The sequence below is a fragment of the Babylonia areolata genome, chromosome 25, assembly GCF_041734735.1.
Source record: "Babylonia areolata isolate BAREFJ2019XMU chromosome 25, ASM4173473v1, whole genome shotgun sequence".
NCBI classification, from domain to species: Eukaryota; Metazoa; Mollusca; class Gastropoda; order Neogastropoda; family Buccinidae; genus Babylonia; species Babylonia areolata.
In genome coordinates this window covers 5060964-5073234 of record NC_134900.1, presented here as the reverse complement: position 1 = coordinate 5073234, position 12271 = coordinate 5060964, and the positions used below count along the sequence as shown (strand labels likewise).

The 12271-nt window shown below is 42.2% G+C and overlaps 1 protein-coding gene across 8 annotated transcripts in view; it reads left to right on the top strand.

Moving 5' to 3' along the window:
- Positions 1–12271, top strand: part of LOC143299673 (uncharacterized) — a 95131-nt gene that overhangs the window by 25912 nt on the left and 56948 nt on the right. For 6 of the 8 annotated variants that reach the window (XM_076613009.1, XM_076613008.1, XM_076613014.1 and 3 more), the window contains 6 exons: positions 104–175; positions 2952–3101; positions 4954–5013; positions 7034–7117; positions 9158–9229; positions 10717–10962. In XM_076613009.1, coding sequence (XP_076469124.1) covers positions 104–175; positions 2952–3101; positions 4954–5013; positions 7034–7117; positions 9158–9229; positions 10717–10962 — 684 coding nt within the window. The remainder of the gene's footprint in view (positions 1–103; positions 176–2951; positions 3102–4953; positions 5014–7033; positions 7118–9157; positions 9230–10716; positions 10963–12271) is intronic. The other 2 variants (XM_076613012.1, XM_076613010.1) reach the window with 2 other exon arrangements.

Below are 12271 nucleotides of genomic sequence, written 5' to 3'. Positions count from 1 at the left end.
ATTATCTGTGCCTGTGATAACCTATTGTCTGTTGCTCTGTGTGTGTGTGTGTGTGTGTGTGATTGTATGTGTGTGTGTGCTTTGTGTGTGTGTGTCTGCACAGAGGGTGGAGGAGGAGACTGATGTGGAGGAGGTGATGGAGATGGGAGGAGCTCCCTCCGTCATTCCCAAAGAGGTGAGTCTTTTATCACCGTGCTTTTCACACGCCTGTTTTTGTGGGTCAGCTTCAGATCCACTGCATGTGTTTCCCGCAGTGAGCTGCCACTCTTGTCTCTTGACCATGTATTGGCAAGCAGCTCCCTCTTTCACTTTTGTCGAATCTTTTCACTTAGCTCTTTCATCAATTTTGGCCTCAATGACAATGATACAGATAATGATAATGATGATAATAACAACAACAGTAATGACAATGATAAAACAAAGTTTATTTCTGTTGCATCTTTTATTAAAATACAGTAATGCTCTAGGCACATCACAAGTAAAATATATAACAAGAAAAGAAAATATTACATAGAAATGATAACCACAAGTAACCACTGTCACCTCACACAGTGAACATCCAGGTATTATTGACATGAGTCGAATACCAAACACCCACACATGTACAGTTGGGCGCATGCATGCACACATGTATGCACGCGTTCACACACACACACACACACACACACACTGTAAATATGAATGCAGAAAAAGAATTTGAAATATAAAAAGAGATAAAAATGAAAAAAAAACACAAGCATCTTAGATACAAATGAATTTATGTCAGTTCTTCAACCACAAGGATAAAACATAAATTGGACAAAGATGATTATATTTCAAACAAACCCAGTTCTGTCAGTCACTGTCACCAAAGAACAAGACAGAGTGCAAAGGAGGGGACTCTGTTTCTAACAGTTTCTTAGAAATCTTGGCTTCTATTTAGATGAAGCACTCTGCATGGATGCACATGTCAAACACATTGTACCGCTCTCTGTTCTGTTAGTTACTTAAATCAGGTAGAATTTGCTCCTTCTTCTCCACTGCTTCTGCCAGCAAACTCACTGTTTCTTTCATACTATCTAGATCAGACAGCTGTTACTTTCTGGTCCTGGTATCAGTGCCAGGTGGGCTAAGGGTGTAGATTTTTCCAGCTTCTGAGGTCAACATGACTCTGTGCGTGCAAAATATCAGACACACATGTTAAAGATCCCGTAATCCATGTCAAGTGTTTGGTGGATTGTGGAAACACAAACATACCTAGCACATATCTGCATGGCTGGCGATGTGGGAGGTGGGACAGTCATACGCATAAAAACCCACTCACAGATATGAGTAAATGTCAGAGTTGCAGCCTTTGGATGCAGTATGAAAGGGGGAGGTGGGGAGAGGGGGGAATCAAGGACAGATGCAGCAGCAGTATTGTATCCGCTTGAGCCTGTCATGGGGAGGGGGGAGGGGGGAGCGGCAATGGGGGGGGGGGGGGGGGGGGGGAGATAGGGCATCAGAACCAGCACTGCAGTAATAGCTGTGCTGCCAAATGTCAGGGTGATAGGGAACGGCTGTAATTTTGTTTTTTTTTACACAGAGCTGCTGCCTCTGTGTGATATCAGCAGTGTGTACAATTAATAATGATGGTGTGTTGCCGGATGCTGTTGAAAGAACAGGGTGTTGTGGGGGGTGGGGGGGGGGGTAGTGTTGTCACTTAACCCCTTCACTGCTGAACTTTGGCAATATGAGATCAGTGTGGTGTGATTTTGAAATGTGGTTACTGCATTGTGCGTCACACCTTAGTGGTGTCGTTGATTCTGCTGATCAAAAGTAATACAGTCCCAAGAGGATTAAGTTCAAATACAGAGTGGTGACTGACATCCTGATCTGTAAGCTCTGTCTTGTGTCATTGAGGTGACAGCGCTCCATTGATGAACGTACACATCAGCAGCTCTCAAAGGGGTTATCAGGAATTGGGCACAGTTGTTGGAAAGTGTGTTGGTGTGATAATGGATGCAGTGAACGTAAGATATTCCGATCAGTTACACAAGGTTTGGTGGGGGGGTTTTCCTTGGGTGTTTTTTGTTTTATCAAAGTTTATGCATAATACTGTGCACATTTGCCCCATTATGGGACTTGGATTAGAAACCACAGACTCAAATTATTTTCCTCGTTTGAGAAAAAATGAAATGATTATGCATGATTTAAAACAAGAGAGATCAGGATTTCACAGGGCAGAAAAGTGTCTGATGATAATGCAGATTGACGCTTACACCTTCCAGATAGGGAGCTCATAGTGTTTACTATGAAAGTTATGCATACATGAATATGCATGCATTCTAGTATGATGACATACTATACTCAAAGAAGGATATGCACATGGAAACACAAAAGCTAAAGAACACATGCACGCACAGAGCAAAATTTCGAGAAGCATATTAGTCAATAAGCGTCTTTCAAACAAGACAAGACGTGATGGAGTGTGCACTGTTTCTGGTGTTTTTTCTCTGTGTGTGTGTGTGTGTGTGTGTGTGTGTGTGTGTGTGTTTATTTTGTAAAGTGTAATTTTTGTTCCAAGCTTTTGGGATATTGGCAAGGGTTAATGCTACAGTCTTTGTCTCTTTGTCTCTCGCTGAATTTGTTCCCAGTTCACATCACTATGACAGTGTTAAGTTGTCTTCTCTTCTTCTGTCTGTCACTCTCTCAGTCTCTGTCTTTGTCTGTCTCGTCTGCCATATATGCTGTCCTCATATGTGTTGAGTGTGTGTGTGTGTGTATGTGTGTGTGTGGCGTGTGCATTTGTGTGTGTGTGTGTGTGTGTGTGTATGCATTTGTCTGTGTGCATGTGTCCTGTCCACATAGCTGATAGTAGTTCTCCCTTCTCATCATCTTCTCCTTCATCTCTGTGAAGTCAATGAGCACCACACCACCAAAAACAGTTCACCAGATGTTGTTGTTGATGTTATTGGATGACAACAAAAAAGGTGGAGGTGATGATGCGGAAGAAGCAGGCGGAGGCGGAAGACTCGGAGGATGGGGAGGACTCCTCCAGTTCCCAGCGCAATGAAGTCAAACCTCTGGCCGCCTCCGACCTCCTCAGTGTCACTATAGAGCAGTCCGCTAAAGAGTACTTGGTATCCATCCCTCCGTCCTCCTCTAGATCCTGTTTGATTTGTTGCTGCCCCTCACCTCACTCACTCTTGCCACTGCTGCTGTTGCTGTGTCAGTGTGTAGTGTGTGTGTGTGTGTGTGTGTGTGTGTGTGTGTGTGCTGTTTTCATGATCATTTTTTGTTTTGTTTCGAGTTTTTAGTTGACACCATCTCACACCACCTATCACTTGAAGCGGTTTGAGTCTCTTGACTTTTCAGCTCAGCCATTCCCCCCCCCCACCCCCCCCCTCCCGCACCCTTAACAGGCAGAGATGCTGTAGTGGCGTTCTCCCCCCCCCCCCCCCCCCCCCCAACTGTTCACCCCTCCCCCCAGTCTTGTCCACCGCTAACAGGCAGAGACCGCTGTAGTAGTGGCTGTTCCAGCAAGTTTTTTTTTTTTTTTTTTTTTTTTTTAACATTTGACTGTTATTAACCATGAGCAAATTTAATGACTGCAAAAGCTGTGTTTTTTTCTTTGTTGTTGTTTGTTTGGTTTCTTTTGTTTGCTAATTATGATGACACAGAATCTGGTTGCTATTATTTGTTGCTAATATTTTCTTGCCAGCTTTAATCTTCTCTTAGGCCTCGTTGTTGTAACTTTCAGCATCTTTCTGCACCGAGTCCAGATTGGTTTCGTTTTTGTGCACCTTTTTTTTTTTTTTTTTTCAGGTCAGCTTTGTTTTTGTAGTTTTTTTTTTGGTTGTTGTTGTTTTTCAGTTGTTCACCGGCAGATATTTTGTTGTGGTCTTTGGCACAGATTTTTCTTTATCAGTTGAGCTCTGTGTTTTATTGATGATTGAAAATAGATATCTGTTTTAAAAAGAACATGAAAGAAAGGATAAATGAAAGGTTAAACAATAAGTCCTTACTTCTCCTGAAATGTTCTTTTGTTCTTGATCAGAAAATTGAACAGCAGGCAAAAAATATTTGGATCAGTTATACAGGGTCAAGGTTTTTTTGTGTGTTTTTTTCTTGGTGTTTTTTCCCCCAACATTATTTATATATTTATACATACTGCTCACTTCTGCCCCAGTATGGGACTTAGATTGAAAACCGCAGACTCAGATTCAAGAAAAGAAAAAGTGATTATGAATAATATTGGTTGAAAGAAGTAAGATGAATATTTCACAGAAAAATATATTTCAAACTAAACAAGACAGAACTCTTGAAAATGGATAATTGAGCTAGAACATCACACTTGGAAAAAGTTCTTTAAGTAGGCTATGTCATTACAGATAAATGAGTTTGATAACTTCAGCAGTATATGATGTCAGCAAATGCCATTTTCAGTCTAGTTAAAACTTGGAATACTTGGAACAAGAATTCTTCAGAAGATGTCATGTAATATAGATACTGTAAACTTAAGGGTAGATACTGTGAACTTAAGGGTGGAATTTAAAACAAAGTTTGAATGGGCGCTTAGAAGGTAGTTTTAAGTATATGATAAAATCTGCAGTTGCTAATTCCAGTTGAACTGTAACATAATACACTTGAAACAAGAGAAGATAATGTCATTTGAGTAAAAATATGAGCTATACTAGTTCCAATGATTGAATTAAAACATACTGCACTTGGAACAAGAGGAGATAATGTCATTATGGGTAAACATATAACATGAGTATTGCCAGTTCCCGTCAAGCTAAAACAGACGTTTGAAACAAGATGAGATAATGTTGTTATTGGTAAATACAGAACAACAATATGAGCAGTGCCAGTTTAAGTCTGCAAAGGACCGGAGAAGAGAAGTGAGTTGTGGTGGTGAAGGGAGAGAGAGAGGTGTGCTGATAGTGATAGTGACTGACGGCGTGGTGCCTGTGTCCTGTGTTCTGCCTACAGGGCAATGACTCCCCGGAGGACGTCACCCCACAGCAGGACCTGCTGGACAAGCCCTCTCAGGTACACACGCGTGCACATGCGCGCGCACACGCACACACACACACACACACACAGAGGTTGACCTTGCATACACACACATACACACAGAAGGCACATACACATTCATGCATGCAGCATACACATGCAGACACATGGACACACACATGCATGCACACACGCATGAATATACACATTCACATGCTGGGATCAACATGATCTGGCTCACAAAATACAAGGCAGTTCCATTCATAATTTGACTGTGCCAAATACACAAGTGTGCACTATTCTAGGATTGTTCAAAATTTTTTTTCTTCTTTTTAATAGTATTTGTATCACAGAGTCAGAATATCTGTTGTGTCCTTTATTGCTACAAGATGGTCTACCAAATCTGTGTGTTTTGGAAAGTTTTTGTCTTCTCTGTTCTTGATATAGTGTTTAAGAAAAAGCTAAGGCCCACCTTTTAGAACTATGAATGTTTTCATGAAATGATAAGATAATCAAGAGACTATTTAGATTATCCAGGCTGCATTTGGTCTGACCTCTATTTCAGGCACTATTGTGCTATGGATAGCTTGAAACATTTGTTTGAAAATTGATGTCTCAGCCGAACTTTAACAAGTTATTCAGTGGTTTATAAGCAGCAGCTGTGGTTTTTCAATGTAAATTTAAGTGCACATGCAAAAAAACAAACACCTCTGATAATGAGAAATTGCTGCATATACTGCTTGGCTAACATTCAGCATCATCTCACCACGCCCTCCAAGACGAAAACTGTGTCAATTCCTGAGTGGTAGCTTGCTTGCTTGCTTGCTTTTTGTTATCAACAATCTCCCCCCCGTCCCCCCTCCCAACCTCCCTTCCCAACCCCCCTCATTCTTCCTTTCTCTTTCTCATGCAGGAGATGTGAGTTAGTTTGTCAAGCTTCTTTCCATAATTATAACTGTGCTACAGCCTGTTTTCCCTCTTATACATTTCCGCCTCTAAAATAATAAATGCCTTTGCTACCCTGCTGTTGTATGTGTACTCTGTGTGTGTGTGTGTGTGTGTGTGTGTGTGTGTGTGTGTGTGTGTGTGTGTGTGTGTGTGTGTAAAACAGTTGTCTTGACTGTTTTTTATGTTGTTGTTTAAAGTATCTTTAGATGACCTAAAGCATCAGCTGCTAATGACACGTTTTCATTGTTAAGATCAACAGAAGTGTGCTTGATAATTCATTCTGTATATTAAAAATCTTTTCACATATACCTCCAGTCACCCACCCACATTTACTTAGTTATATGTTATAGAATATATGAACAATAGTTGTTATAAAGTGTATGAACAATATTTCACATTTCCTTTACAGTATATACATTCAATGATTTTTACGTCCATGTCCTTTGACAGATATGAGTAATTTTGGGGGCAATTTTTTCCCCATTGAAATGAAGCATTTTTAATGATAAAGAAAAAAGTTTGTAACTATATATTACCTGCAAAGTTGACTGTAATGAGAATAAGTTTAATTTGTGTTTGTTTCTTGTTTTTTGTTGTTGTTGTTGGTTTTTTAATTATTGTCAGCATATTGTTATTGTAGCACTGTCAGTGTTCTAAAAGCATGTTCTTATCCCTATCTATACATATGACGATAAATAGGTTTATTTACAAAGTGCCCAATCAAACAAATCTTGCTGTAAAAAATGCATTACACAATCCATCAAAACATGCAAGTCCAAGTGAGAAACATTACAAACTTTGACAAAACAATCCATCATATGCACATACCAAGTACAATATGCACAGCAAACTAATATGTTCTCATACAAACATTCATGCATGCATACACACATAACAATTAATCAAAGGCAGTATTAAACAGATGAGTCTTGGGGTTGGTTTTGATGCAGGAAATTGAGTATGAGAAATTTCTCTGCATTCAGAAAGAAATTTGATACATCTTGTAGCAGCAAACAGCAGACGCAGTTGTTTTGTTGTTGTTGTTGTTTTTTCTTTTTTTACTTTTTGAATGGAGAGATGACAAAAGCTTGTGTACTTGCTTTCACAGGACAGTGAGTGGGACTCCACTGCAGAGGTGGCCACACCAAGGAACGCTGCCAGCACTACAGCTCTACAGCCTCCCCATCAACAGGTATGTGGGTTTTTTTTTTCTTTCTTTCATCTTCCTTTTTTTTTTCTTTTTTTTTTTTTTTTTTTTTTTTTGCTGCACTGTCATCTATGGCGGACAACACAGACGATGCAGCAGAAGATTCAGACATTCTTCAACACCTGTCTGAGGCGCATCTACAAGATTGGATGGCAGGAGAAGATCCGAAACAAAGATCTGTGGGAGCGAGCGGGACAGGAACCAGTGGCCAAGCAGATACTGCGGAGGAAGTGGGGCTGGATCGGACACACCCTCAGGAAGCCAGCGTCCAGCATCACACGCCAAGCCCTGACCTGGAACCCGCAGGGAAAGAGGAAGAGAGGCCGGCCTTTGCAACAGCTGGAGGCGAGATACCGAGGCAGAGCTGAAGCAGCAAGGGACCAACTGGACTGGAATGGCCAGAACAGCCCAGAACAGAGTGTGATGGCGAGGGGTCGTCGATGGCCTATGCTCCACCAGGAGCGATGGGCAAAATGAATGAATGATGCACAGTCATCTGCACCATTTTCAGTAGCATTACTCACAACGCCGCTTATTCCCGAGTCAGCAAAGTTTGAACAGCATTTGTACTGGTTTCCTCTATTTTCCACAGTTTTTTTTGACACCAAGTATGGCTGAGCATCAGTGTTTTCATGGCAGAACAAGAACTCAGTGAAATATTTGCAGACTGGGACAGCAGTTTCGTTGCAGAAAAGGACAGTATGCAGTTACAATTCCCAGAAATATCCAACGACATCATCATTTATATTAGTGATGATGAAGGAGAAACCATTTTCACTGAAAACAATGTCAAGTTTGAAAGTCCACTATGATGTTTGATTTGGGAATTTAACAAGGCGTTTAGATATGAATTGTTGACCATATGACTTGAAAAGAGAGTAAGACTGCCTACTTGTTGGGGGTAAAAAAACCAAACAAATGGTCATACAAGGAAAAGCCTAGTCGTGTATACGAGCTAACATGGGAGTCACAGTGATGAACGAAGAAGAAGACTTGAGACTTACATAAGCTATAAAACAAACATTGGGCAATAGCTGTTTGAAGTTTGACTTTTGTAGCCAAATTACTTTCAGAGTTATTGGATTTTCAATAAAGTACCGTAAAGTTAGGTCTGTTGAGCGCACTGGTATATAAGCTGCACCCACTAAATTTTTGAAAAAATTGAACTTCATACATACATAAGCCGCACTGGCTTATAAGCCGCACTTATTTCCGGTACCGGAACACATACTGATACTACAGAAAAGCTGTCAATACTGCAGGTTATGAAATAAACACAAGCGGGAACAACACAAAGAAAAGCAAGTGAAAATACTGCTAGTGCCACAAAAAATAATAAATAAACACAACGAAAATAAGATCCATAATTTAGGGATAGTCACATTTATTCAAAGTCATCCTGCTCACTGAATCCACTGAAATCTTCGTCTTCAGTGTCCGAGTTGAAGAGAACCAGCACAGCTTCCTCCGCCATCTTGTCACTGACTTCAGCCTCGCTTTCACTTCATGAACATGAAGGTGGAGGTCGCTGCTGGTTCGTCACTTGCACTGTCGTCTGCTAGGTCAATCGCCTTCAGTTTGAAGGCTGCATCATAGGCATAACGTCACGTTTTCGGCATGATGAGGGTGTACGCTTGAGCAGAGTAGAACTGAATGCTGATCTGAAGGCTTTAATGTGTGCGGAATTGATTTATAAAACGTGAACAGTTAGCACACTATCCTGAAGTTCATCCAAAAATTCATGGACAGAAATCATGATTTTGGTGAGTTGAAGGGCAGCTAAGAATAGACGAGAACGTGACACTCCCGGGATCGTTAAAATCCTCAAATAAGCCGCATCATTGTATAAGCCGCAGAGGTTGAAGCTGGAGTAAAAAGTCGCGGCTTATAGACCGAACTTTACGGTACCTCACAGTTTACTGCTGCTCAGTTGAAACCTCCCAGGCTGGTCATGATTGACCAAGCTGTAAACGCTACGGGGCTCAGTGGGCTAACGGAGATGTGGTTTTTGTTGTTGATGTGCAGGAGAGTGACTGGGACTCCACTGTGGAGACGGTGACTCCAAGGGCTGCTGCTGAGGCCCCGGTTGTGGCTCAGGTGCTGTTGTCAGTGTGCAGTGTGTCGTGTTGTTTTGCTTCACTTTTTCCTCACAGCAGATATCTCTGTGTGTGTGAAATTGGGGCGGCTCTCCCTAGGGCAAGCCTGTCACCACAGAGCAGTGCTGTCGATTTTTTTTTTTTTTTTAAATCTTTTTGTTGTTGTTTTTTTCCTGTCTGCAAGTATATTTGTTTTATTTTCGAAGTGGGGTGGTTGTTTTTTTTTTTTTGGGTTTTTTTACAGAATTTTGTCAGGAGCAACCCTTTTGTTGCTATGGGTTCTTATACATGCACAACGTGCATGTTGCACACAGGACCTCAGTCTTATCTCAAAGACTAGCACCCAGACCATCACTCAAGATGTAGGGGAAGGAGGGGGAGTAAAAAAAATCCTGGAGTGTTTATTGGACTCAAACCCATGGATGCCCGCTTCCTTGCTGGGTGTGTTACCACCAGTCCACTGCTCCCAGTTTAGTTTTGAAGTGAACACTGTGTGTTGTAGTTCAGACCAGTCACTATTTTGATCAGTCACTTTTGCTGTAAGTATCTGCTACACTTTCCATGTACTGCTCTTCTCCTGCTCTCTGTTTTTTTTTCCTGTGAAAAGGTCTTAAAATTTACAACATGTGATTTGAAGACGAGTTTGGGAATGTGGGTTCAGTTTTGCTGCCCCCCAAAATTTGGAATTTGCTTGGGGGGATGGGGGGGAGGGGGGGGGGGGGGGGGGGTACATGTGTGTGTGTTTTATGGTCTTTAATATGTCAGATTCTTCCTGTCTGTTCTTTCCTTTTTTTTTTTTCTTTTTTTTTTCAGTTGTTAAACCATATGAGTTGTTGATTTGGTTGTTGCCACAGTCTTTATGACTGTGTTGTTCATGTGAAAATTAATATTAAAAAGAAAGAAAAACAATAACCCTGCAAAAGATCTGGGACTTACCCCGCTCCCTATTTTTTTATGGTAATAATCAGGCAAGGGTTATTTTAATTAAATCTTAAAAATAGACAGAAACATTTAAGCAGTTATGTTGCATATATGATCACCATAACGATACAGTCAGGTTCTTTCTCTGTTTCTGGATCTTGCGATTGGAATGAACTTCCTTTTTCGCTTCGTCAAGTCTCCACACTCAGCTCTTTCAAGTCTGGCCTTAAAACCCACCTTTTCCCAAAATAGCCTCCCTTGCCTGCCCTTCCTTGTCTTTAGTTTCTGCAGTATTAGAGTTATGCATGCGTGTGAATGACTGGTGCGAAAGCGCTTTGATTTGTCTCTGCACAAGATCCAGCGCTATATAAATACCATTATTATTATTATTATTATTAGATAAACATGGAAAAAAGGGGGGGGGGGGGAAGAAAGAAGAAAATAAATATTTTCTTTAATAGTTTGTATTAGCAGGGATATGAATGTACAGTGGACATGAATTTACAGCACCAGTGGCTGTGAAAAGCCATGGGGCACCTTTAACCTTTAACCTTCTCAACTTTACAGAGAGGAGTGGACGACATACAGCCCATCAGTGAGGAAGACGACGACAGTGACGATGTGGAGAACGCTGTGGTGCCTGTGCTGCAGCAGCAGCAGCAGCAGCAGACCTCAGGGATGAAAGGTTCGGTTCCCCTCACTTCCCACGTCATCCAGGAGACGGTGGAGGTGATGATGACTGCCACCCCCACAGCACAAAACAAGCCTCCCCCGATGGAACCTGAGGATGATGAGTCTGCCTGGGATTCTGAAGTGAGTTGTGTGTCAGGGTGTGGGGAGTGATGCATGACTGGGATTTTGATAGGAGTTGTGTGTCAGGGCGTGGGGAGTGATACAGGACTGGGATTTTGATAGGAGTTGTGTGTCAGGGTGTGGGGAGTGATGCATGCCTGGGATTTTGATTGGAGTTGTGTGTCAGTGTGTGGGGAGTGATGCATGCCTGGGATTTTGATTGGAGTTGTGTGTCAGTGTGTGGGGAGTGATGCATGCCTGGGATTTTGATAGGAGTTATGTGTCAGGGTGTGGGGAGTGATACATGCCTGGTATTTTGATAGGAGTTATGTGTCAGGGTGTGGGGAGTGATACATGCCTGGGATTTTGATAGGAGTTATGTGTCAGGGTGTGGGGAGTGATGCATGACTGGGATTTTGATAGGAGTTATGTGTCAGGGCATGGGGAGTGATACATGCCTGGGATTTTGATAGGAGTTATGTGTCAGGGTGTGGAGAGTGATACATGCCTGGGATTTTGATAGGAGTTATGTGTCAGGGTGTGGGGAGTGATACATGCCTGGGATTTTGATAGGAGTTATGTGTCAGGGTGTGGGGAGTGATACATGCCTGGGATTTTGATAGGAGTTATGTGTCAGGGTGTGGGGAGTGATACATGCCTGGGATTTTGATAGGAGTTATGTGTCAGGGCGTGGGGAGTGATGATGCCTGGGATTTTGATTGGAGTTGTGTGTCAGTTTGTGGGGAGTGATACAGGACTGGGATTTTGATTGGAGTTGTGTGTCAGTTTGTGGGGAGTGATACAGGACTGGGATTTTGATTGGAGTTGTGTGTCAGTTTGTGGGGAGTGATACAGGACTGGGATTTTGATAGGAGTTGTGTGTCAGTGTGTGGGGAGTGATGCATGCCTGGGATTTTGATTGGAGTTGTGTGTCAGTGTGTGGGGAGTGATGCATGCCTGGGATTTTGATTGGAGTTGTGTGTCAGTGTGTGGGGAGTGATGCATGCCTGGGATTTTGATAGGAGTTGTGTGTCAGTGTGTGGGGAGTGATGCATGCCTGGGATTTTGATAGGAGTTGTGTGTCAGGTTGTGGGGAGTGATACATGCCTGGGATTTTGATAGGAGTTGTGTGTCAGGTTGTGGGGAGTGGTACATGCCTGGGATTTTGATAGGAGTTGTGTGTCAGGGTGTGGGGAGTGATACATGCCTGGGATCTTGATAGGAGTTATGTGTCAGGGCGTGGGGAGTGATAATGACTGGGATTTTGATTGGAGTTGTGTGTCAGGGTGTGGGGAGTGATGCATGCCTGGGATTTTGATTGGAGTTGTGT